This window comes from Leucopleurus acutus (assembly GCF_964270905.1).
Source record: "Leucopleurus acutus genome assembly, chromosome: 13".
In the NCBI taxonomy this organism is placed as follows: domain Eukaryota; kingdom Metazoa; phylum Chordata; class Mammalia; order Artiodactyla; family Delphinidae; genus Leucopleurus; species Leucopleurus acutus.
Window position 1 is genome coordinate 14,539,299 of NC_139155.1, and position 26,430 is coordinate 14,565,728.

The following is a 26,430-nucleotide window of genomic DNA, read 5'->3' on the forward strand; positions in this document are numbered from 1 at the left end:
TATGTCTGTATCATCTTTACTTTCTTTCATCAGTGTCTTATACTTTCTGCATACAGGTCTTTGTCTCCTTAGGTAGGTTTATTCCTAGGTATTTTATTCTTTTTGTTGCAGTGGTAAATGGGAAACACTCCCATTTCTCTTTCAGATTTTTCATCATTAGTGTATAGGAATGCAAGAGACTTTCTGTGCATTAATTTTGCATCCTGCTACTTTACCAAATTCATTGATTAGCTCTAGTAGTTTTCTGGTAGCATCTTTAGGGTTCTCTATGTATAGTATCATGTCATCTGCAAACAGTGACAGTTTTACTGCTTCTTTTCTGATTTGGATTTTTCTTATTTCGTTTTCTTCTCTGATTGCTATGGCTAAAAATTCCAGAACTATGTTGAATAATAGTGATGGGAGGGGGCAACCTTGTCTTATTCCTGATCTTAGTGGAAATGGTTTCAGTTTTTCACCATTGAGAATGATGTTGGTGTGGGTTTGTCACATATGGCCTTTATTATGTTGAGGTAAGTTCCCTCTTTGCCTACTTTCTGGAGGGTTTTTATCATAAATGGGTGTTGAATTTTGTCAAAAGCTTTTTCTGATCTATTGAGATGATCATATGGTTTTTATCCTTTAGTTTGTTAATATGGTGTATCACACTGACTGATTTGCATATACTGTAGAATCCTTGCATTCTTGGGATAAACCCCACTTGATCATGTGTATGATCCTTTTAATGTGCTGTTGGATTCTGTTTACTAGTATTTTGTTGAGGATTTTTGCATCTGTGTTCATCAGTAATATTGGCCTGTAGTTTTCTTTTTTTGTGACATCCTTGTCTGGTTTCAGTATCAGGTGATGGTGGCCTCGTAGAATGAGTTTGGGAGTGTTCCTCCCTCTGCTATGTTTTGGAAGAGTTTGGGAAAGATAGGTGTTAGCTCTTCTCTAAATGTTTGATAGAATTTGCCCGTGAAGCCATCTGGTTCTGGGCTTTTGTTGGAAGATTTTTAATCACAGTTTCAATTTCAGTGCTTGTGATTGGTCTGTTTATATTTTCTATTTCTTCCTGGTTCAGTCTCAGATGGTTGTACTTTTCTAAGAATTTGTCCTTTTCTTCCAGGTTGTCCATTTTATTGTCATATAGTTGCTTGTAGAAATCTCTCATGTTTCTTTGTATTTCTGCAGTGTCAGTTGTTACTTCTTCTGTTTCATTCTATTGATTTGAGTCTTTTCCCTTTTTCCTTGATGAGTCTGGCTAACGGTTTATCAATTTTGTTTGCCTTCTCAAAGAACCAGCTTTTAGTTTTATTGTTCTTTGCTATCATTTCCTCCATTTCCTTTTCATTTATTTCTGATCTGATCTTTATGATTTCTTTCCTTCTGCTAACGTTGGGGTTTTTTTGTTCTTCTTTCTCCAGTTGCTTTAGGTGTCAGTTTAGGTTGTTTATTTGAGTTTTTTCTTGTTTCTTGAGATAGGATTGTATTGCTATGAACTTCCATCTTAGAACTGCTTTTTCTGCATCCCATAGGTTTGGGGTCATCGTGTTTTCATGGTCATTTGTTTCTAGGTATTTTTTGATTTCCTCTTTGATTTCTTCAGTGATCTCTTGGTTATTTAGTAGTGTACTGTTTAGCCTCCAATGTGTTTGCATGTTTTACACATTTTTTCCTGTAATTGATATCTCCTCTTATAGCGTTGTGGTAAGAAAATACTTGATATGATTTCAATTTTCTTAAATTTCCCAAGGCTTGATTTGTGAACCAAGATATGATCTACCCTGGAGAACATCCCATGAGCACTTGAGAAGAAAGTGTATTCTGTTGTTTTTGGATGAAATGTCCTATAAATATCAATTAAATCCATCTTGTTTAATGTGTAATTTAAAGCTTGTGTTTCCTTATTTATTTTCATTTTGGATGATCTGTCCGTTGGTGAAAGTGGGGTGTTAAAATCCTCTACTATGACTGTATTACTGTCAATTTCCCCTTTTATGGCTGGTACCATTTGCCTTATGTATTGAGGTGCTCCTATGTAGGGTGCATGAATATTTACAGTTGTTATATCTTCTTCTTGGATTGATCCCTTGATCATTATGTGGTGTCCTGCTTTGTCTCTTGTCACAAACAATTTTTATTTTAAAGACTCTTTTGTCTGATATGAGAATTGCTACTCCAGCTTTGTTTTTTTTTTTTTTTTTTTTTTTTTTTGGTACGCGGGCCTCTCACTGTTGTGGCCTCTCCCTTTGCGGAGCACAGGCTCTGGTCGCGCAGGCCCAGTGGCCACGGCTCATGGGCCTAGCCGCTCCGCGGCATGTGGGATCTTCCCGGACCGGGGCACGAACCCGTGTCCCCTGCATCGGCAGGCGGACTCTCAACCACTGCGCCATCAGGGAAGCCCTCCAGCTTTGTTTTGATTTCCATTTGCATGGAATATCTTTTTCCAATTCCTTACTTTCAGTCTGTATGTGTCCCTGGCTCTGAAGTGGGACTCTTGTAGACAGCATATATATGGGTCTTGTTTTTGTATCCATTCATCCAGTCTGTGTCTTTTGGTTGGAGCATTTAATCCATTTACATTCAAGGTGATTATCGATATGTATGTTCCTATTACCATTTTCTTAATTCTTAATTGTAGGTCTTTTCCTTCTCTTGTGTTTCCTGCCTAGAGAAGTTCCTTTAGCATTTGTTGTAAAGCTGGTTTGGTGGCGCAGAATTCTCTTAGCTTTTGCTTGTCTTTAAAGCTTTTAATTTCTCCGTCAAATCTGAATGAGATCCTTGCCGGGTAGAGTAATCTTGGTTGTAGGTTCTTCCCTTTCATCACTTTAAATATGTCTTGCCACTCCATTCTGGCTCGCAGAGTTTCTGCTGAAAGATCAGCTGTTAACCTCATGGGGATTCCCTTGTATGTTATTTGTTGCTTTTCCCTTGCTGCTTTTAATATTTTTTCTTTGTATTTAATGTTTGATAGTTTGATTAATATGTGTCTTGGCGTGGTTCTCCTTGGATTTATCCTGTATGGGACTCTCTGTGCTTCCTGGACTTGATTGACTATTTCCTTTCCCATATTAGGGAAGTTTTTAACTACAATCTCTTCAAATATTTTCTCAGTCCCTTTCTTTTTCTCTTCTTTTTCTGGGATCCCTATAATTCGAATGTTGGTGTGTTTAATGTAGTCCCAGAGGTCTCTGAGACTGTCCTCAATTCTTTTCATTCTTTTTTCTTTATTCTGCTCTGCGATAGCTATTTCCACTATTTTATCTTCAGTTCACTTATCTGTTCTTCTGCCTCAGTTATTCTGCTATTGATTCCTTCTGGAGAGTTTTAAATATCATTTATTGTGTCACTCATCATTGTGTGTTTGCTCTGTAGTTCTTCTAGGTCCTTGTTAAACATTTCTTGTATTTTGTCCATTCTGTTTCCACGATTTTGGATCACCTTTACTCTCATTACTCTGAATTCTTTTTCAGGTATACTGCCTATTTCCTCTTCATTTGTTTGGTCTAGTGAGTTTTTACTTTGCTCCTTCATCTGCTGTGTATTTCTCTGCCTTCTCATTTTGCTTAACTTACTGTGTTTGGGGTCTCCAGGTTTGTAGTTCCTGTTTTTTTGGTGTCTGCCCCCATTGGGTCAGGTTGGTTCAGTGGTTGTGTAGGCTTCCTGATGGAGGGGACTGGTGCCTGTGTTCTGGTGGATGAGGCTGGGTCTTGTCTTTCTGGTCGGCAGGACCGTGTCTGGTGGTATGTTTTGGGGTGTCTGTGAACTTATTATGATTTTAGACAGCCTCTGTGCTAATGGGTGGGGTTGTGTTCTTGTCTTGCTAGTTGTTTGGCATAGGGTATCCAGCACTGGAGCTTGCTGGTTGTTGAGTGGAGCTGCGTCTTAGCATTGAGACGGAGGTCTCTGGGAGAGCTCTCGCTGTCGCCGATTGATATTACATGGGGCTGGATGGTTTCTGGTGGCCCAGTATCCTGAACTCGGCTCTCCCACCTCAGAGGCTCAGTCCTGACACCTGGCCAGAGCACCAGGACCCTGTCAGCCACACAGCCAGGTATGTGCGGAGTTTCTTGCCTTTTGGGAAGTCTGAGGTCTTCTGCCAGTGTTCAGTAGGTGTTCTGTAGAAGTTTTTCCACATGTAGATGTATTTTGATATATTTGTGGGGAGGAAGGTGATCTCCATGTCTTACCCTCAGCCATCTTGAAGGTCCTCTTGGGTTTAAACTTGTAATCACATAAATTTGTTAGATCTCAGAGGGGAGTCACTGCATGCCATGCAGGGCCACAGAGGAAGGTCCAGGTTTTGGTTGGATGGCAAAGACAGGAGCAAGAGGAAACTCTAGGCCAGAGTCTTTAATGGGGTTTCTGAACTTGAGTTTACTGGGGAATAGCAGAGAAACTGCAATTCTAGAAGGCACAGTGTTGCAAGTTACAGGCCAGTCTGTGGAGAGTTCAGGATGGGCTGTATTTATCTATAGCTTCTTTTTAAATTCTACAGGATCTCTAGGATGTAGGTATTATCTATCTCACCTAACAGGAAACTAGGACTTAGATAAGTTAAGTCACTTTCATACAGTTACACAGCTAATAATTTGCAGCTAACAGTAAGATTTGAAACATACATGTGTTTATATATAAACTATTGTATATATAATATACAGTAAATTATATATAAATGATTCTCTTTCTTATATATTATATATATATAAGCTATTGTAACATATTGGGTTCTAAATTCCATTTAAAGTTGCCAGCGGTTGCAAACAAACCTATTTTCAAAACAGAAATAGAGTCACAGATGTAGAAAACAAATTTACAGTTATCAAGGATGAAGCGGGGGGGAGGGATACATTGGGCGATTGGGATTGACATATACACACTACTATATATAAAATAGATAACTAATAAGAAGCTACTGTATAGCACAGGGAACTCTACGCAATACTCTTGAATGACCTATATGGGAATAGAATCTAAAAGAGTGGATATATGTATATGTATAACTGATTCATTTTGCTGTAAACCTGAAACTAACACAACATTGTAAATCAACCATAATCCAGTAAAAATTAATTTTAAAAAAGTTGCCAGCGGAATTCCCTGGTGGTCCAGTGGTTAGGACTCCGGGCTTTCACTGCCAAGGGCCCAGGTTCAATCCCTGATCAGGGAACTAAGATCCCACAAGCTGCGCAGCGTGGCCAAAAAAAAAAAAAAAAGTTGCCAGCAATTGCAGTCTCTATCTTAAAGTTGTTGAAACTGGGAAATACTGCCCATTTGATGGGAGTAAGTAGTTTCTTTACTTTAGTGCATTGTTTTTCAATCTGAAATAAATATGGTGGGTTGTGACTAGTGTAGAAAGAACATGTATATGTATGCCAGACTGTATTCCAGTAAGGGTAAATATTGATGGTAAAACTTTTGTTTCAATATAAATAAATAAATAAATAAATAAAGTATATACCAGTATATGTATTATTTGGTAAAGTATTTTGTTTCGAGTATTTATTTTTTCCTGCAGAGATTCGGGATGACTGTTCAGAGAATTAGGAATTAAAGGGAAAGGTTACCACTAAAGGCTGGAGAAGTTAGAAACATTTCAGTTCTAACTCTCCAAGTGTTGGGAAATTTAAATAAGTAAAGTAATGCTTCTCTCTGCTTCTGACCCTGTTACTGTAGCCAGGCACTGCTCTAAACATCTTACCTGTATTGACTCATATAATACCCACAATAAACCTATGAGGTAGGTACTATTTATCATCCCCATTTTACAGGTGAGAAAACTGAAGCGTGGAAAGGTTAAGACATTTACCCAAGGTTGCACGGCTGGGAATCAAACCTAGGCCTATGGAATGTATGAGATTGCTTAAGGAAACAAAGCCTTAAGTGTTTTTTGAAGATAGATTAAGCCATGATAGCCGACAGTTGACTATTTAATAAAGAATAAACACATGCCTACAAAGTTAATTTAAAATTAACTGGAGCTTTTTTTTTTTTTTAGGTATAATTAGTGATTTAGTTTTAAAGTTTACTGGCTATTTTAAGATTTGAATTTGTCTTAGAAAAAAAATACTGGTTGGCTCCTGACAGTCTTTTCTTTCAGCTCCCCAAACAGGAGAAAAGCCAGCCATTCAGCCCACAGAGCTGTAACCCTGATGGCAGCTCTCCAAGTTGTAGGCATAATGCTGAGGGGAGAGGCAGCCTATGATGAACCAGCTTCCTGCATTCAAACCTACAGGGCCATAGCAAATGTCACAGATGGTAGGGGAGATGGAATGATGGAAATAACTGACAGAACCCATGACAGTACTGCTGCTGACACACTGAGAGGAAACGCTGCAGGCCTGCCTCAGAGAAGCCTCCCTCAAGTGGAATTCCTCTTCCATTTCCCAAGCGGGGCCTGAATTGAGGCAATGATAGCATTCATTACTCTGAATGGGACGCTGGGCCAATTTTCAGGACTCAAGAGAACAAATTTAAAGGCATAGATACAGATAGAAAATGAGGAAATTGGGACACACTAGTGAATTATGTAGGTAGTTTTCCTTTCTCTAATCATAATATTCTCATATGTATAGGCATAACATACACATACAAAACTGCCTTCAGACAACAGTAGCTGGTGTTCGTTGAGCTCCCTGCTTGTTTACTTGGCTGAGGACATTCTCTGAATTTAGGAGTGCTTTTGGAGGTAGGGTGTCATGGACAGGCTCCCTGAATCCATACACACTCTAGGAAGGCACAGGGGGACAAGCTGTTTCCACACGAGCAGGAGCCTATTTCAGTTGCCTAATGGTTCAGTTTCCTGCTTGCTAGAAATTCCTTGAGCATTTATTAAAAATTTAGGTGATCCAAACATTGTAATTTTCATGTACATATAACTAAATCTGGAGACTTAGTTTTGCGCTTTACTAATAAATGATGACCAGCTTATATGCCTGAACACACCATAAACTTTCTAGAAATGAGATTATAAAAGTCCTGATAATCTTTTTAAAAAGTTCAGTGACTTTTTATCCATAGCATTTGAACCTCAGGTGGTATGTTGTTTTTTGGGTGATTTAATATGAATTTTCTTTTTAGGAATGTGAACCTCATTTATTTGCAACAAAAATGCACAAGATAGACAAGTGGCATATGGCATATTCAAATTATTTTTAAAAGAAAATAACTTTTATAGTATAAATAAGGAGAAAACAAGCAATTTGGTGAAAGATAATGTAGGAAAGTACTTTCCAAATGGGTTTATTAAGTAATAGCCAGAGATTTGACTTCTAGTTGCTTTTCCTTCTCAGAATCCAGGACCCCTGGTGTTCTGCTTGGCTCCAGAGACCATTCTTTGTTCCTGTGGGACAGTACAAAGGGTCAGAGACTCTATCTCACAATATGAATTCTGTTCCTTCTTTCCAGCCGAAATGCAGAGGGACGATTATCTCTAGTTATGATAAGTGGAATTCTGCTTTATCCTCTGTGCCTGAACGCTTATCGTGTTACCTCCAGGCCTGTGGCTGTTGCCTTGTTCTTGCCAGTTTCTCTTTCAAGACCTAGAACCCTGCCCTAGAATAAGCCCAGTGGACCCTGCTCTATGCCTCCCGCCTATTCACTCTTGGATTCCTCCTGACTGGGATGTATTGGACTACACAGGCACCCTACTATAGACCTCCCTGATGTTAATTGCATCAGTGCCATGCCAGCCAACTGACAGTTTTCAGTGGCTCATCATCTGAAGCAGCATTTTCGGTTAGCCAGACAGGATTCCCTCATTTTGTATCCTCATTTTGCTCCATGCCAGCAGTGGATCTAGGCCTGCTGGTGTTTCTCCTTCCTTCCTAGATATGTGTTGAGATAACGACTTTAGTCCTGAATAGTGCACATTCGCTCTAGGGGTGTGTGTGTGTGTGTGTGTGTGTGTGTGTCTGTGTGTGTGTGTGTGTGTGTGTGTGTGAATTTCCTTGTTTCTTGACTGCTTTCAGTCTCTTTTGCTTGTCATTTAGTAGTGTGACTCCTGACAAAATCATTTTTCCAGTGCTTACCATGTAGGAGTCCAGAATCAGAATCTGGAAAGAAGATGTGGAAGCATCCACTGGATATTCTGATTGACTCTTTTAGAAATGAGATCTGATTTTTTTCAGACTGTGCTTGTTTTATTTCAAACACTTTCCCTCCATAAAGTTTTATTGTCTAGAGTTTTTTCCCACAGTAGTGTCTCTGATATGAATAGATTAATCAGAAGATAGGTATATATTCTTGGCTTCTGATATAACTATAATATTTATATTACAAATATAAATTTATAATAGAATTGGTTTCATTTGTGTTGTTGTTTTGGGGATAATATTCCACTAACTTCTATTATACATTTAGAAAGCTTAAGGTTGAAATATCACTTCTATAAAATTGTTACAGCTCATAAAGATTAGTTTTTTCTAAAAATCAAATATCAGAATTCAAGCAAAATAATTTTAGCCATTTTAATGCCTGAAAATGTAAAATGTTTGCTAATTGGTTAGAGGAAGCAGATTTCCCCCAGTATGGTTAAACTCAGGAGAGACCCATCTTTATTAGACTGCAAAAGCACATTTTCATTAAATACAAAATGGCATCAGGTGAGGAAGGTAACCGGCTGACAGAAAAGGCCTTTGATGAATCAGGGTGTGTTTAAAATGTGCTATCTGCACTAAAGCCCTAGATCCATTTGTGTAGCTTTCAACAATTAATGTGACAGATGGCCTCAAACAGCCTTGGAATCCTGATCTTTTGTGTCAAGCTTCAGAGGCTTGGCAGTTGCTCTGGAAGGTTGAAGTGTCAATCTGTCCACCAGCGGTTTGCACTTTGGTTCCGTAGTCAACAGGAGATGGCCATGGCTATAAGAGCAGCTCTCTACCCCTCCTGAGGGTGAAGCATCTAGGTTGGAATCTTGATGTTCAAAACATACTTTGGAGAGGTTGTTATGTGGGCTTGCAATAGAAAGCCACTCTACATGGCATCAAAGCTGTTGACAACAGTAGTAGTTTCTGTGTCTGTTCTTTGTATAGTATATGGAAATATGTGTTTATATATGTGTTTTCCATTTTTTAAAGTAAAAAAGTCAAAGGTTCATAAAAATTAAAAGAATGTACAGTAATCACCTTTATATTCACCACTAAGATTCAACGACTTTTAACGTTTTGACATCTATGTATCTGTCTATTTGGCAATATCTGGGGACTTTTTAGATTGTTACCACTCAGGGGATGCTACTAGCATTTTGTAGGTAGAGGCTAGAGATGCTGCTAAACATTGTACAATACATTGAACAGGCAGCCCCCTCAACAAAGAATTATCCACCCCCAAATGTCAGTAAGGCCACAATTGAGAATTGAGAGGTGTGTGTATGTGTGTTGCTGAACCAGCTGACAGTGAGTTGTAGACATAATGGCACTTCATTTCTAAATAACATGAAAAGTCCACGTTATTTAAGAAAAAAAGAATTTAAAGAAATAGGAGAGTGTCCAGAGATGGAAGAAGCAGAGAAAAAGTGCTAGAAAATTAGATATAAGGGAAGATTCCAGGATATAAGGATAAGGTGAAATGTGTAGAAAAACCTGATTGAGTTGTTGGTCACATCTGGATCCTTGGCAGAAATGATCTGTATGGTTGTTCCAATTGCCACATCTTCAGGTACCTCCACAAAATAAAAGCCAGGTTCAAACACAGGGGGCTCATCCACATCTTCCACACTGATATGCACTGTGGTTGTGTCCTGAAATGGGCCTAGGTTCAGAAAACGCATCTCTAGGTGAGGATTGGCTCCCTCCACTTTTAAGGTGTAGCTTTTCTTGGTTTCAAAACTCAGGGGCTGAAAGTAATGACAGGAAAATAGATCAGTTAGGAGCATATACGTCAGGGTTCTAAAGGATGGATGATACTGCTGGCTAGTGGGTAGATTCTCAAATGCATTAAAATGGTGGAAAAGAGGCAAGAGGAAAAATAAGGGAATTTTTTCTTTTGTTCCATGGTTCTCGGAACGCGGGCCTCTCACTGTTGCGGCCTCTCCCGTTGCGGAGCACAGGCTCCGGACGCGCAGGCTCAGCAGCCATGGCTCACGGGCCCAGCCGGTCCGCGGCATGTGGGATCTTCCCGGACCGGGGCACGAACCCGTGTCCCCTGCATCGGCAGGTGGACTCTCAACCACTGCGTCACCAGGGAAGCCCTGTTCCATGGTTCTTGGTCTTAATGTCACTTTCAACAATTTGGGTAAAGAAAGTAAGGAGGATGCTAAAGGAAGCCATTTTGCTGATGAAGAAAGGCACTGAACCCTGGGCAGTGCTGACTTAACTTGTCTACTCTTTAATCAGCATGGTCATCTTTAGAAATGCTTGTTCATTTGAAAAGGTGTCATGATAATTAAGAGAGAGTTTGAGTTCTGTTTCAGCATATCCATACAACTGAGGCCTAGGCTTTTCTGTTTTCTTTGAAAAAACCCAGTTCTTGAGTACAAAGGCAATAGTGATTTTATTCCAATAAACTATCAATAAACACCTCACAAAGGTTCTCAAAGCACTGTGTCAGATCAATATTTGTGTGTTTAGTTTATCATAGACAATCTTTTTTAAAAACCTAATCCAGTACCTCATTTTACAATGAAAGAAACTGAGACTCAGCAAGCTAGCAGACTGGCCTAAGCTGATGTGGTTACGCTGTGTCAGAGTAGAAATGCTGCTCTTGATCTGTAAATTCCTCATTCAAGGCTCACCCCCAAAAGTTTAACTTTGTCTAATAAAACCCCATGTCATAAAATATAACTTTTTTGGTGTTTCCTTTTTTGGATCTATCTCTACCTTCAGAATGTTTTATGTCAAAATAAATACAGCACTTTAGGGCAGAAAGTGGACTTGAATGCCATCTCAAGAATAATCCATTTGTGTTTCTTTTTTTTAACTGACAAAAATGTATAAAAGTTTAAAGCAACACTTACCTCAAAATATCATTAATAATTTAAAAAATGATGGAAACTCAATTCTATAATTACAGAGGATAGTGAAGCAGTTACTAAAGCTTAAAAGTCACATGTCAACTTGGTGATGACAAGTTTTTCTAGCTAAACATTTCATTCATTTGTCCCTTTTTCATAAAATGTGCTGAATGTCAGCACATTTCATGTTAGAAAGAGGCATGTGTCTAAGCAACTGGTTTGGTTTTGAGAAACAAACAGCAGTAGGAATTGCTTTAACTGAATTTGTTATTTTCAAATTCTAACAAAAAGTTTTTTGTTTGTTTTGTTGCTGTTGTTGGTTTACCACTGGTCCTGTATTTACTTAGCACCATACTTTGTACTCTTCGTTTCATGGAGTCCATCGTTCCCATTTGAACGAAGTGGCCATTTCCACCAGCCGCCCTGTGTCTGTAGTTCTTAGTCAAAAGGCAGGGTTTTCATAAACAGGGAAATCTGCCACTCAGGTTTCAATAAATTTGAAGGAATAGGTTTACCAGTTTATTTTATTTATACTACTCTTTTAAGTCTAGACATTTATCTTTCCTGGTAAATTACACTGTATTCTTTTAGAATTCTTTCCTTATGTAGAAGTAACCCAGAGTGGACACTGATTGTTTATGTTAGGTTTGAGCTAGGCAAAATATGTTGTTCCTTTAATTTTAAGTCATTTTCCTAATTTGGTATGAATTTTGTAAAAATTAAGATGTAACTTACATACATTAAAATTCATCTTTTTTAGTGTAAATTTTTGTAGGTTTTGACAAATGTATACAATTATGTACGTGTCTCCTATGATAATTAAGATATAGAACAGTTCCATCACCCCATTATGCCCTGATCAGTACCTCTTTGTGGTCAGGTCCCACCCCCCTGGCACCCATTGATCTATTTTGTGTCCCTTTTACAAGAATGTCATATAAATGCAGTCATTCAGTAGGTAGTCTTTTGAGTCTGGTTTCTTTCACTTAACATATGCATTTGAGATTCATTCATGTCATTGTGAATGTGGAGTTTGTCCCTTTTATTGTCAAGTAGTATTCCATTGTATGGATGTACCACAGTTTGTTTATCCATCCTCCACTGGAGGTACATTTGAGTTGTTTCCAATTTCTGATGGTTATGAATAAAGCTACTATGAACATTTGTATACAGGTTTTTGTGGGAACATAGGTTTTCATTTCACTTGGGTAAATACCTAGGAGTGGGATCATAGGATTATTTGGTAAGCATATTTTACATGTTATAAGAAACTTCCAAACCAATTTTCAAAGTGGCTGTACCATTTTGCATTCCCACCAGGAATGTATGAGAGTTCTGGTTGCTCCACATCCTAGTCATTATTTGGTTTTGTCAGTTTTTCTGGTTTTAGCATCCTACTGGCTGTGAAATGGTTTCTCATTGTGGTTTTGTTTTGCATTTCCCTAATGCCTAATGATGTTGAGCATCTTTATATCTTCTTGAAGAGTTCTTTATATATTTTATATTAAAGTCTTTTATCAGACAGGTGATTTGCAAATATTTTCTCCCAATCTGTGATTTATTTTTTCACTCTTTTATCAGTGAAGAAAAGAAACTCTTAAAGTCTCATTTATCACATTTTATTTTGTAGATTGGGATTTTGGTGTCATATCTAAAAAAATTACCTAATCAGAGTCACAAAGACTTTCTTCTCTGTTTTCTTCTAGAAATTTTACAGTTTTAGTTTTTCACATTTAGGTAAATCATCTATTTTGGGTTTATTTTTGTAGCTATGAATCAAGGTTCTTTATTTATTTTTTTTGTATACAGACATACAATTTTTCTAGCACTGTTGAAAGACTAGAGCGAGTTTTTAATTATTGTTAAAATTTCTTTTTAAATAAGTTACTCAGTGATTTTTATATTATTTAAGATTATTGTCTCCCTTAAATAATTTTATTATTTAAAATTTAAAGAAAACATTGCCTTAAATACCCTAAACTTTAAATTGCCCATAATTGATATGAGTTTGACATTTCTGTCTAGAAAAGTTTTTGTACTTGTTTTTACATATTTAAATAGTAAATCAAAGAGTAGTAATGTCTGAGAACCCAAGTTAAATTCAAGAAATTTCCTAGAGTTGGAGCACGTAAAAATGAAGTTATTATATCCTTGAAAATTGAGTAATGAAGATTATGTTACAAAATAGTAATGCAGTTCCCCTAAGCAGCATTAATCATTCCCTCTTCTTTTCCCATAGCACTTTGTCTTACTTCCGTTATGGCTCTTCTTATTTTGTATTATAAATATTTCTTTCTGTGTTGGTTGCCTTCATGATACTAAAGGGCAAAGATTATGATTTAGTCAGATTTTTATTCCCCAGTACCTAGGGAGGGACTAAAACCCAAAAATGTTGTTACATTGAGTAGTGCAAAAGTGTTTCAGTGTATTAACATGTATTGATACTAGTTGAGTGATGATATATACAGACTTTACGTTGCCATATTTCAATGATTTAAAGATACACATTTTTTTGTATTTTGACATTTTGGAAATAGGGTTGCTTCTCCAATTGATAGCATCTTATAATTGCTGTAGGCCCAACGAGAGGTAGGATGTAGTTGTCACCATTTGTGCTAGCCAAACCTGGTCAAAGTCGTTCATGTACTTCGGTTGTGTTCTGCACTTGTTGGTAATACATGTGTTGAACTTTACTGCCTTCTAAAATGTCTTCAGAAAGATTGTATTATGATTCAACATTGAAACAAAGTTGCTGTGTAGGTAAAATGGTATGGAAACAATAGCAGGGAATAAATCTGATATTAGTGAAACAAATATGTCTGTGTCTGCAAGGGCTTTTCCAGTAACTACAAACAAAGGAATGAGAAAGCATTGTATCATTCAAATTAGCAGGAGGTTTGTGTGTGTGTGTGTGTGTGTGTGTGTGTGTTTTAAGTGATATATAAAACAGTGATGGGGGATGTGTCAGGGAGGACCTTCAAGATGGCAGAGGAGTAAGACGTGGAGATCACTTTCCTCCCCACAAATACATCAAAAATATATCTACATGTGGAACAACTCCTACAGAACACCTGCTGAATGCTGGCAGAAAACCTCAGACTTCCCAAAAGGCAAGAAACTCCCCATGTACCTTGGTAGGGCAAAAGAAGAAAGGAAAAACAGAGACCAAAGAATAGGGATGAGACCTGCACTTCTGGGAGGGAGCTGTGAAGGAGGAAAAGTCTGCACACACTAGGAAGCTCCTTCACTGGTGGAGATGGGGGGTGGGTGTGGAGGGAAGCTTTGGAGCCACGGAGGAGAGTGCAGCAACAGGGGTGCAGAGAGCAAAGTGGAGAGATTCCTGCACAGAGGATCAATGCTGACCAACACTCACCAGCCTGAGAGGCTTGTCTCCTCACCTGCCAGGGCGGATGGGGGCTGGCAGCTGAGGCTCAGGCTTCAGAGGTCAGATCCCAGGGACAGGACTGGGGTTGGCTGCGTGAACACAGCGTGAAGGGGGCTAGTGCACCACAGCTAGCCAGGAGGAGTCTGGGAAAAAGTCTGGACCTGCTGAAGAGGCAAGAGACCATTGTTTTGGGGTGCGTGAGGAGAGGGGATTCAGAGGACCGCCTAAATGAGCTCCAGAGATGGGTGCGAGCCACGGCTATCAGCTTGGACCCCAGAGATGGGCATGGAATGCTAACGCCGTGGCTGCAGCCACCAAGAATCCTGTGTGCAAGCACAGGTCACTCTCCACACCTCCCCTGCTGGGAGCCTGTGCAGCCCGCCACTGCCAGGGTCCCGTGATCAGGGACAACTTCCCCGCGAGAACACATGGTGTTCCTCAGGCTGTTGCAACATTTTGACTTCTGCCGCCGCAGGCTCGCCCCACATTCCATACCTCTCCCTCCCCCCGGCCTGAGTGAGCCAGAGCCCCTGAATCAGCTCCTCCTTTAAACCCCTCCTGTCTGGGTGAAGAACAGATGCCAGAGGGTGACCTATGTGCAGAGGTGGTGCCAAATCCAAAGTTGAACCCCAGGAGCTGTGGGAACAAAGATGAGAAAGGGAAATCTCTCTGTGCAGCCTCACGAGCAGCGCATTAAACCTCCACAGTCAACTTGATGTACCCTGTATCTGTGGAATACCTGAATAGACAACGAATCATCCCAAAACTGAGGTGGTGGACTTTGGGAGCAACTGTAGACTTGGGGTTTGCTTTCTGCATCTAATTTGTTTCTAGTTTTATGTTTACCTTAGTTTAGTATGTAGAGCTTATTATCACTGGTAGATTTATTTATTGATTTGGTGGCTCTCTTCCTTTTATTTTATATATATACATATATATTTTTTTCCCTTTTTCTCTTTTTGGGAGTGTGTATGTGTATACTTCTTTGTGTGATTTTGTCTGTATAGGTTTACTTTTACCATTTGTCCTAGGGTTCTATCTGTCCGTTTTTTATTAGTATAGTTTTTAGTGCTTGTTATCATCGGTGGATTTGTTTATTGTTTTGGTTGCCCTCTTCTTTTTTTTTTTAAATTACATTTTATTTTAATAATATGCATTTTAAAATTTTTATGTTAATAACTTTATTTTATTATTTGTCTTTCTTCATTATTTTTTTCTTTTCTCCCTTTCTTCTGAGCTGTGTGGCAGACAGGGTCTTGGTGCTCTGGCCAGGTGTCAGGCCTGAGCCTCTGAGGTGGGAGAACCGAGTTCAGGACATTGGTTCACCAGAGACCTACTGGCCCCATATAATATCACTCGGTGAGAGCTCTCCTAGAGATCTTCATCTCAATGCTAAGACCCAGCTCCATTTAGTGACCAGCAAGCTCCAGTGCTGGACATCCTATGCCAAACAACTAGCAAGACAGGAACACAACCCCACCCATTATCAGAGAGGCTGCCTAAAATCATAGTAAGTTCACAGACACCCTAAAACATACCACCAGACATGGTCCTGCCCACCAGAAAGACAAAATTCAGCCTCATCCATCAGAACACAGGCACCAGTCCCCTCCACCAGGAAGCCTACACAACCCAGTGAAAGAACCATACCCACTGGGGGCAGAACCCAAAACAACGGGAACTACAAACCTGCAGCCTGTGAAAAAGAGACCCCAAAGACAGTAAGTTAAGCAAAATGAGAAGACAGAGAAATACACAGCAGATGAAGGAGCAAGGTGAAAACCCACCAGACCAAAAAAATGAAAAGGAAATAGGCAGTCAACCTGAAAAAGAATTCAGAGTAATGATAGTAAAGATGATCCAAAATCTTGGAAATAGAATGGAGAAAATACAAGAAATGTTTAACAAGGACCTGGAAGAACTAAAGAGCAAACAAACTGATGAACAACACAATAAATGAAATTTAAAATTTTCTAGAAGGAATCAGTAGCAGAATAACTGAGGCAGAAGGACGGATAAGTGACCTGGAAGATAAGATAGTGGAGGGCTTCCCTGGTGGCGCAGTGGTTGAGAGTCCACCTGCCAATGCAGGGGACACGAGTTCATGCCCCGGTCCGGGAGGATCCCACATGCCACAGAGTGGCTGGGCCCGTGAGCCATGGCCTGTGGGCCTGCGCGTCCGGAGCCTGTGCTCCGCAACGGGGGAGGCCACAGTAGTGAGAGGCCTGCGTACCGCAAAAAAAAAAAAAAAAAAAAAAAAAATGATAGTGGAAATAACTACCGCAGAGCAGAGTAAAGAAAAACAAATGAAGAGAATTGAGGACAATCTCAGAGACCTCTGGGACAACATTAAACGCACCAACATTCGAATTATAGGGGTCCAGAAGAAGAGAAAAAGAAAGGGACTGAGAAAATATTTGAAGAGATTATAGTTGAAAACTTCCCTAATATGGGAAAGGAAATAGTCAATCAAGTCCGGGAAGTGCAGAGTCCCATAAAGGATAAATCCAAGGAGAACCACGCCAAGACACATATTAATCAAACTATCAGAAATTAAATACAAAGAAAAAATATTAAAAGCAGCAAGGGAAAAGCAACAAGTAACATACAAGGGAATCCCCATGAGGTTAACAGCTGATCTTCCAGCAGAAACTCTGCAAGCCAGAAAGGAGTGGCAGGACATATTTATAGTGATGAAAGGGAAAAACCTACAACCAAGATTACTCTACCCAGCAAGGATCTCATTCAGGTTCGATGGAAAAATTAAAAGCTTTACCGACAAAGAGAATTCTGCGCCACCAAACCAGCTTTACAACAAATGCTAAAGGAACTTCTCTGCGAAGGAAACACAAGAAAAGGAAAAGACCTACAATAACAAACCCAAAACAATTAAGAAAATGGTAATAGGAACATACATAATGAGAATTACCTTAAATGTAAATGGATTAAATGCTCCAACCAAAAGACATAGACTGGCTGAATGGATACAAAAACAAGACCCGTATATATGCTGTCTACAACAGACCAACTTCAGACCTAGAGACACATACAGACTGAAAGTAAGGGGATGGAAAAAGATATTGCATGCAAATGGAAATCAAAAGAAAGCTGGAGTAGCGATTCTCATATCAAACAAAATAGTCTTTAAAATAAAAATTGTTTGTTACAAGAGACAAAGCAGGACACCACATAATGATCAAGGGATCAATCCAAGAAGAAGATATAACAACTGTAAATATTTATGCACCCTACATAGGAGCACCTCAATACATAAGGCAAATGGTACCAGCCATAAAAGGGGAAATTGACAGTAATACAGTCTTAGTAGGGGACTTTAACACCCCACTATCACCAACGGACAGATCATCCAAAATGAAAATAAATAAGGAAACACAAGCTTTAAATTACACATTAAACAAGATGGATTTAATTGATATTTATAGGACATTTCATCCAAAAACAACAGAATACACTTTCTTCTCAAGTGCTCATGGGATGTTCTCCAGGGTAGATCATATCTTGGTTCACAAATCAAGCCTTGGGAAATTTAAGAAAATTGAAATCATATCAAGTATCTTTTCTTACCACAACGCTATAAGAGGAGATATCAATTACAGGAAAAAATGTGTAAAACATGCAAACACATTGGAGGCTAAACAGTACACTACTAAATAACCAAGAGATCACTGAAGAAATCAAAGAGGAAATCAAAAAATACCTAGAAACAAATGACCATGAAAACACGATGACCCCAAACCTATGGGATGCAGAAAAAGCAGTTCTAAGATGGAAGTTCTTAGCAATACAATCCCATCTCAAGAAATAAGAAAAAAACTCAAATAAACAACCTAAACTGACACCTAAAGCAATTGGAGAAAGAAGAACAAAAAAACCCCAACGTTAGCAGAAGGAAAGAAATCATAAAGATCAGATCAGAAATAAATGAAACGGAAATGGAGGAAATGATAGCAACAATAAAACTAAAAGCTGGTTCTTTGAGAAGGTAAACAAAATTGATAAACCGTTAGCCAGACTCATCAAGGAAAAAGGGAAAAGACTCAATAGAATGAAACAGAAGAAGTAACAACTGACACTGCAGAAATACAAAGGAACATGAGAGATTTCTACAAGCAACTATATGACAACAAAATGGACAACCTGGAAGAAAAGGACAAATTCTTAGAAAAGTGCAACTGTCTGAGACTGAACCAGGAAGAAATAGAAAATATAAACAGACCAATCACAAGCACTGAAATTGAAACTGTGATTAAAAATCTTCCAACAAAAAAAGCCCAGGACCAGTTGGCTTCACAAGCAGATTCTATCAAACATTTAGAGAAGAGCTAACATCTATCTTTCTCAAACTCCTCCAAAATATAGTAGAGGGAGGAACACTCCCAAACTCATTCTATGAGGCCACCATCACCCTGATACCAAAACCAGAGAAAGATGTCACAAAAAAAGAAAACTACAGGCCCATACCACTGATGAACATAGATGCAAAAATCCTCAGCGAAATACTAGCAAACAGAATCCAACAGCACATTAAATGGAACATACACCATGATCAAGTGGGGTTTATTCCAGGAATGCATGGATTCTACAGTATATGCAAATCAGTCAATGTAATACACTATATTAACAAATTGAAGAATAAAAACCATATGATCATCTCAATAGATGCAGAAAAAGCTTTTGACAAAATTCAACACCCATTTATGATAAAATCCCTCCAGAGAGTAGGCATAGCGGAAACTTACTTCAACATAATAAAGACCATATATGACAAACCCACAGCCAACATCATTCTCAATGGTGAAAAACTGAAACCATTTCCACTAAAATCAGGACCAAGACAAGGTTACCCACTCTCACCGCTGTTATTCAACATAGTTTTGGAGGTTTTAGCCACAGCAATCAGAGAAGAAAAAGAAATAAAAGGAATCCAAATCAGAAAAGAAGAAGTAAAGCTGTCACTGTTTGCAGATGATGTGATACTACACATAGAGGATCCTAAAGATGCTACCAGAAAACTACTAGAGCTAATAAGTGAATTTGGTAAAGTAGCCGGATACAAAATTAATGCACAGAATTCTCTTGCATTCCTATACACTAATGATGAAAAATCTGAAAGAGAAATTAAGGAAACACTCCTATTTACCATTGCAACAAAAAGAATAAAACGCCTAGGAATAAGCCTACCTAAGGAGACAAAATTCCTGTATGCAGAAAACTATAAGATACTGATGAAGGAAATTAAAGATGATACAGAAAGATGGAGGGATATACCATGTTCTTTGATTGGAAGAATCAGCACTGTGAAAATAACTATATTACCCAAAGCAATCTACATATTCAATGCAATCCGTATCAAACTACCAGTGGCATTTTTCCCAGAACTGGAACAAAAAATTTTACAGTTTGTATGGAAACACAAAATACTCCTAATAGCCAAAGCAATCTTAAGAAAAATGGAGCTGGAGGAATCAGACTCCTGGAATTCAGACTATACTACAAAGTTACAGTAATCAAGACAGTATGTTACTGGCACAAAAACAGAAATATAGATCAGTGGAACAGGATAGAAAGCCCAGAGATAAACCCACGCACATATGGTCACCTTACCTTTGATAAAGGAGGCAAGAATATACAATGGAGAAAAGACAGCCTCTTCAATAAGTGGTGCTGGGAAAACTGGACAGCTACATGTAAAAGAATGAAATTAGAACACTCCCTAACACCATACACAAAAATAAACTCAAAGTGGATTAAAGACCTATATGTAAGGCCAGACACTATAAAACTCTTAGAGGAAAACATAGGCAGAACACTCCATGACATAAATCACAGCAAGATCCTTTTTTACCCACCTCCTAGAGAAATGGAAATAAAAGTAAAAATAAACAAATAGGACCGAATGAAACTTAAAAGCTTAAACTTAAAAGCAAAGGAAAGCATAAACAAGACAAAAAGAGAACCCTTAGAATGGGAGAAAATATTTGCAAATGAAGCAACTGACAAAGGATTAATCTTCAAAATATACAAGCAGCTCATGCAGCTCAATGTCAAAGAAAACAACCCAATCCAAAAATGAGCAGAAGACCTAAATAGACATTTGTCCAAAGAAGATAAACAGATTTCCAGCAAACACATGAAAGGATGCTCAACATGACTAATCGTTAGAGAAATGCAAATCAAAACTACAGTGAGGGGCTTCCCTGGTGGCGCAGCGGTTGAGAGTCCGCCTGCCGATGCAGGGGACACGGGTTCGTGCCCCGGTCCGGGAGGATCCCACGTGCCGCGGAGCGGCTGGGCCCGTGAGCCGTGGCCGCTGAGCCTGCGCGTCTGGAGCCTGTGCTCCGCAACGGGAGAGGCCACGGAAGTGAGAGGCCCAGGTACCGCAAAAAAAAAAAAAAAAAAGATTGTAAAAAAAAAAAAAAAAAAAACTACAGTGAGGTATCACCTCATACCAGTCAGAATGGCCATCATCAAAAAATCTATAAACAATAAATCCTGGAGAGGGTGTGGAGAAATGGGAACCCTCTTGCACTGTTGGTGGGAATGTAAATTGATATAGCCACTATGGAGAACAGTATGGTGGTTCCTTAAAAAACTAAAAATAGAACTACCATACGACCCAGCAATCTTACTACTGGGAATATACCTGGAGAAAAGCACAATTCAAAAAGAGGCATGTACCACAGTGTTCATTGCAGCACTATTTACAATAACCAGGAGATGGAAGCAACCTAAGTGTCCATCGACAGATGAATGGATAAAGAAGATGTGGCATGTATATACAATGGACTGTTACTTTGCCATAAAAAAAGAAATGAAATTGAGTTATTTGTAGTGAGGTGGATGGACCTAGAGTCTTTCACACAGAGTGAAGTAAGTCAGAAAGAGAAAAACAAATACCATATGCTAACAGATACACATGGAATCTACAAAAAAACCCAAGTGGTTCTGAAGAACCTAGGGGCAAGAGAGGAATAAAGATGCAGACGTAGAGAATGGACTTGGGGACATGGGGAGGGGGAAGGGTAAGCTGGGACGAAGTGAGAGAGGGGCATGGACATACATACACTACCAAATGTAAAATAGATAGTTAGTGGGAAGCAGCCGCATAGCACAGGGAGATCAGCTGGGTGCATTGTGACCACCTAGAGGGGTGGGATAGGGAGATTGGGAGGGAGATGCAAGAGGGAGGTTATATGGGGATATATGTATACGTATAGCCTATTCACTTTGTTATATAGCAGAAACTAATACACCATTGCAAAGCAATTATACTCCAATAAAGATGTTAAAAAAAATTAAAAATAAAACAGTGATGAGAATTCATGGCACCTTAGGTTTGATGAAATTCAAAAGTTTTCTGCTTTGTGGCCTGCCTAAGAGGAGAGTGACTTGAAACAATTGTTTATGGTATGCTGGAAGATGGAAGACATGCTGAAGACGTAAGATCATGCTCATATAGAATAAAGAACATTCTGAAAATTGTATGTTTCAAGTTATCTTTGAAAAGCATTTAAATTAAGAGACTGAAAATCAATTGATTGATTACTTAAAAGCCAAAAAGACCCAAAGTACTGGGTAGTAATCAGTGTGGTTTTATGAAGACCCAATTCTATCAATTCAACTTGATTTCTCTTTTTGAAAAAGTGTGTGCTTTTTTAGACAAATAATAGGCCTAAGGGAAATAAATCAAAAGCAGAACATTTCTTTCAATTTTACATGACATTATTAACGACAAAGTAGGAGGATGGGTGTGGATCAAGCATCTGAGTGAATGTTGTTCCAAAGGTATAGATTGAGCAGTCAATAGCCTCTAAAGTATTTATTGTATTTGACTTGTCCATCTACTCAACTTATTGACCTCTCTTTTAATTCCATTTTCTGGCACCTCATAGGTTCAGAAGAGAAATCCAAATGACCTTGGCAAAGTTGATACATGTTTTGATTAGACATGGATATAGTTTTAGCAATGACAGTGAAAGACAGTGTTCTGTCTTACAAGGCTTAATCTTTTTTCCTGGTAAGGGAGCTGGAGAAACGACATTTTGAGGTTCCTTTCAGATACAGTCTATGGCCATACCACCCTATCCAATCTCATCATATACAAAATTATAATAGTTAATATTTTTTAAATTAATGGCTTATAGTAAGGTCTAAGATATATTCTAATAATTTGACATAAATTAATATTATTTTATTATTTAGAATTATATACTATTTAAGATATAAAATAAAATTTAAAATATATTGAGAACCTCAAAAGCTCTTCTTCTGATTGCTTAATTCTTTAAAGATAATCTTTGCATTAAAGAGATAATAATTATCCCATACTCTGAGCTTTTACCTCGTTTATAGTTACCAGTCATGATAGGCAATGTATTATTAATTTTTAGCTTGAGGCATGCCACATAATAGGGGAGTGTTCTTAATCTTATGCCATACAACAACTTGGTATTATTATTCTAGTCACCTTTTATAAAGTATTATTAGTTCTCAAAGAATATGAGTAAAATAAACTGCAATATTTAAATTACATCCAGATTTATATGATGGTTCCAAAGCTAATGTCAGCATTTTGCACTGTTTTGAGGTCATTGTGTGCTGGTTATAAAGATTTCTGGTTGGAGGAATGCTGGATATATCTGTTCTTTTGCTGTACGTGATTGCACCTTAAATAAATAAGGACAAACATGTGAACTCTTCCCTTCTTCCTTTCTAAAGCAGTGTTAATTCAGCTCTATGGAACAGCATAGAATAAAGTTATTATTGACACATTAACTTGTGCCACATTCTAAGTTATGACTTTGTTGCTTTTGTCAAGGTCATCAATGACCTCCCTGTTCTTAAAATCTGTGATTAATTTTCAGTGTTTTATATGACCTTTAGCAGCACTTATCACAGCAGCACTTAACAGCAGTCACTCTCTTCTCTTGGAAACAGTTTCTTTACACCTTCCAGGACACCACACTCTCCTGATCTTCCTTCCGCCTCCCTCGGCTCTCCTCCTCAGTCTCCTTTCTTGTTTTTGCTCTCCCTGACCTTGTCACGTTGGGCTGCCACAGGATTTATTTCACTGCCCTCTTCTCCATCTATGCGGGATCCCTTGGAATATTATTATTTTTTATTTGCTTTAAGTACCATTTATGACTCTCAAATTATCAGTCCAGAACTCTTCTCCAAATTCCAGACTCCTATAACCAACAACTGCTATACATCTCCACTTGGGTGTCTGATAGACATTGCAAACGTAACATGCTCAGAACTGAATGCCAGTATTTCCCCATATCACTTAGTGCCATCTCTATTCTTTTTGTTGCTCAACCGACTCCTCTTTTTCTTTCATATCTTCATCCAATTTGTTAGGAAATCCTGTTGGTTCTACTTTCAAAATATATTCAGATTCTGACCAGTTCTCACCACATCCATTCCCAATATCGTAGACCAAGCCATCATCATCTCTTACCTTGATTATTGCAATAGCCTTTCAGCTGGTCTCCCTGTTTCCATTCTTGCCCCCTTATGGCCTTTTCTCAACACAGCTTACACAGTAATTATTTCATAATAAAAGTCCAGTGATGTCACACATCTGTTAAAATCCTTCAGTTCTCCACTTTAGTCAGATTAAAACCCAAAGTCCTTAATCTGCCTACAAGGTCCTAACACAATCTGTCTCCCTTGTTACTTTTCTGACCTCATCTCCTTCTGGTCTCCCTCTCCAGCCTTATAAACCCCCTTGCTCTTCTTGAAACAAGCCAGGCAGAGTCCCACCTCAGGTCGTTGACTGGCTGTTCCTTTGTCTGGAACACTTTCCTCAGTATTTCCAGTCCACTCCCTCGTTTACAGGGCTGCCATTTATGGTTCTCACTGAAAGTCATTTACAGGGCTCCTCCGAGGGTTGTGCACTGTCAGCCTGCCCAACTCTGTGCTGTGACTCTGCCCACTTCAAGTCTTTGCATAAATGTGACTTCTGTGTGAGGCCAGTCACAAGCATGCAATTAAATTTGAAGTCATGTTGGCTCTTCTGATCTTGCTTTGTTCTATTTTACACCCCCTCCCACATAGCACTTATCACTTTCTAATATCCAACTTTATTGATTTACTTGCTTTTTTTTTTTTTTTTTCTGCGATACGCGGGCCTGTCATTGTTGTGGCCTCTCCCGTTGTGGAGCACAGGCTCCGGACGCGCAGGCTCAGCGGCCATGGCTCACGGGCCCAGCCGCTCCGCGGCATGTGGGATCCTCCCAGACCGGGGCACGAGCCCGTGTCCCCTGCATCGGCAGGCAGACTCTCAACCACTGTGCTGCCAGGGAAGCCCTACTTGCTATTTTTGATTGTCTTCTTCCCCTTACTAGAGTAAACGTCAAGAGGGCAGAGGTTTTCAGTTGTTTTACTTACTCTCTACATTAAATGCCTAGAACAGTGCCTGGCACATAGGTAGGCACTCAACAAATCTTTGTTGAGGAAATAATTTAAGATAACTTGGGTTTTAAGTTGTATTTGAAATAGAGGAGAAGGAAGATGAAATCAATACTTTTTTGAATTAATGTATTTTATCAGTATTAGGTATTAGGATGTTAAAACTTCAATTATTTTTAGGTTTTATCTTTCAGCTGAGTATGTCCATATGTGCTTTATGCCACAGAATCGATAGCTTACATTCAGAAAACTTATTAACTCACTATGAAAACTTATTAACTTATTATAACTCCTTACTATGAAGGAGTTCCAAGTGGTAACATCACTCAGCAGGTGTGTTTGATAAAGCCTTTCCAAGTCTGATTAGCATCTTTAGATCTTTAAGTAGCAATTTAAAAATCCCTGCGTGTTATTTATTGATTAATAATAATAGTATAGCTTGCTTTATTGTTGTTTATGGTATACTGTGGTAAAAGTGAGGTTATTCAAATGCAGATATTGGTCAAGTCATTAACATCATTAGGGAATTAAGCTACAGCAGTTTTTTAAAGTGGCTAAGTAGTTAGCTAGAAGTGACATATTTATAATACATTTTTATCATGACTTGGTACCCTTTCTGTAAAATGATGACACAGCCAGTGTTCACATGTAAACAAAAGGAGTAAGAGGCTTTTTTCTTAATGATAGGAAAGTGTATCAGAGGATTTGAAGCAATACGTATCAATAATATAACAGTCCTTACTAATATTTCATACACATTCAAAGCCTCCATTGAAATGATTTGGAAAACGGAGTTGGATTACCTTCTTCACAGTTATGATGCCGACTTGGAAATTGGGATCTGTGTTAATGTCGAATGCATCTGCACCATCTCCATCCACAATAGTGTACTTCATCTCTGCATTTATTCCTTCATCCAAGTCCTTGGCAAACACCCTTCCCACAGTAGAGCTAACCGGAGCTGATTCCAACACGCTCATCTGATAATGTTCTGTGAAGAAGAGTTAGAACATGCATTTTTTGTAATCTGTTACTACCAAAAAAAAGCCTCTTCTGTATCACATCATGTCCACCATGCTGTGCAAAACATCTTTTTCATGGTCCAAAAGTTAAAACTCGAGTTTTACAGATGAAAAAACTGAGATCCAAAGAGGCTGAGTAAATGTTATTGGGTCATAGCCTGTACTGGATGTTTGATAAGTAGGTGCCAAAATACCTTGATCATAATCCTAGGAGTAGGACAGGACAAAAGCAAAAATATTTCTCATCTCAGTGAATCTACCTTCAGAGTGGTAGGAAGTATCAGTACCTTGCTTTCCAATCTTTTCTTCCTAATGAACCATTTCCCCAAATGTTAATTACTTCTGAGAAAAATAGAAAAAACATTGTGGTCACAAAGTATGTATTTACTCTGTTCACGTTTCAAATGCCCACATTTTCCTTTGTAGCCTGGCCATGATGCTGAATGCCTCTCTCTATGACCACCTGCCCAAATTTAATGGAGACCAGTGATCTACAAAGGAGGACCAGCCATGGAGAACAAACTCCACCAGCTTCAATCTGTCCATGCACCTGGGACTGCGCATTGGCAGCTTCTTCATGGACAGATCTCTGATGCTTCTTGTTCTCTTTTCCATAATAGAATGCCCGCAGAGTTCTCACATATGTAAGAAACTCA

General features: G+C 38.7%; 1 protein-coding gene across 1 annotated transcript in view; it reads right to left on the reverse strand.

Moving 5' to 3' along the window:
- CDH20 (cadherin 20) overlaps positions 1-26,430 on the reverse strand; it is a gene marked incomplete at both ends in the record, with an annotated part of 60,230 nt that overhangs the window by 19,693 nt on the left and 14,107 nt on the right. Inside the window, 2 exons of the mRNA XM_082853480.1 lie at positions 9,564-9,817; positions 25,556-25,743. Of these exons, the coding sequence (XP_082709606.1) occupies positions 9,564-9,817; positions 25,556-25,743 (442 nt within the window). The remainder of the gene's footprint in view (positions 1-9,563; positions 9,818-25,555; positions 25,744-26,430) is intronic.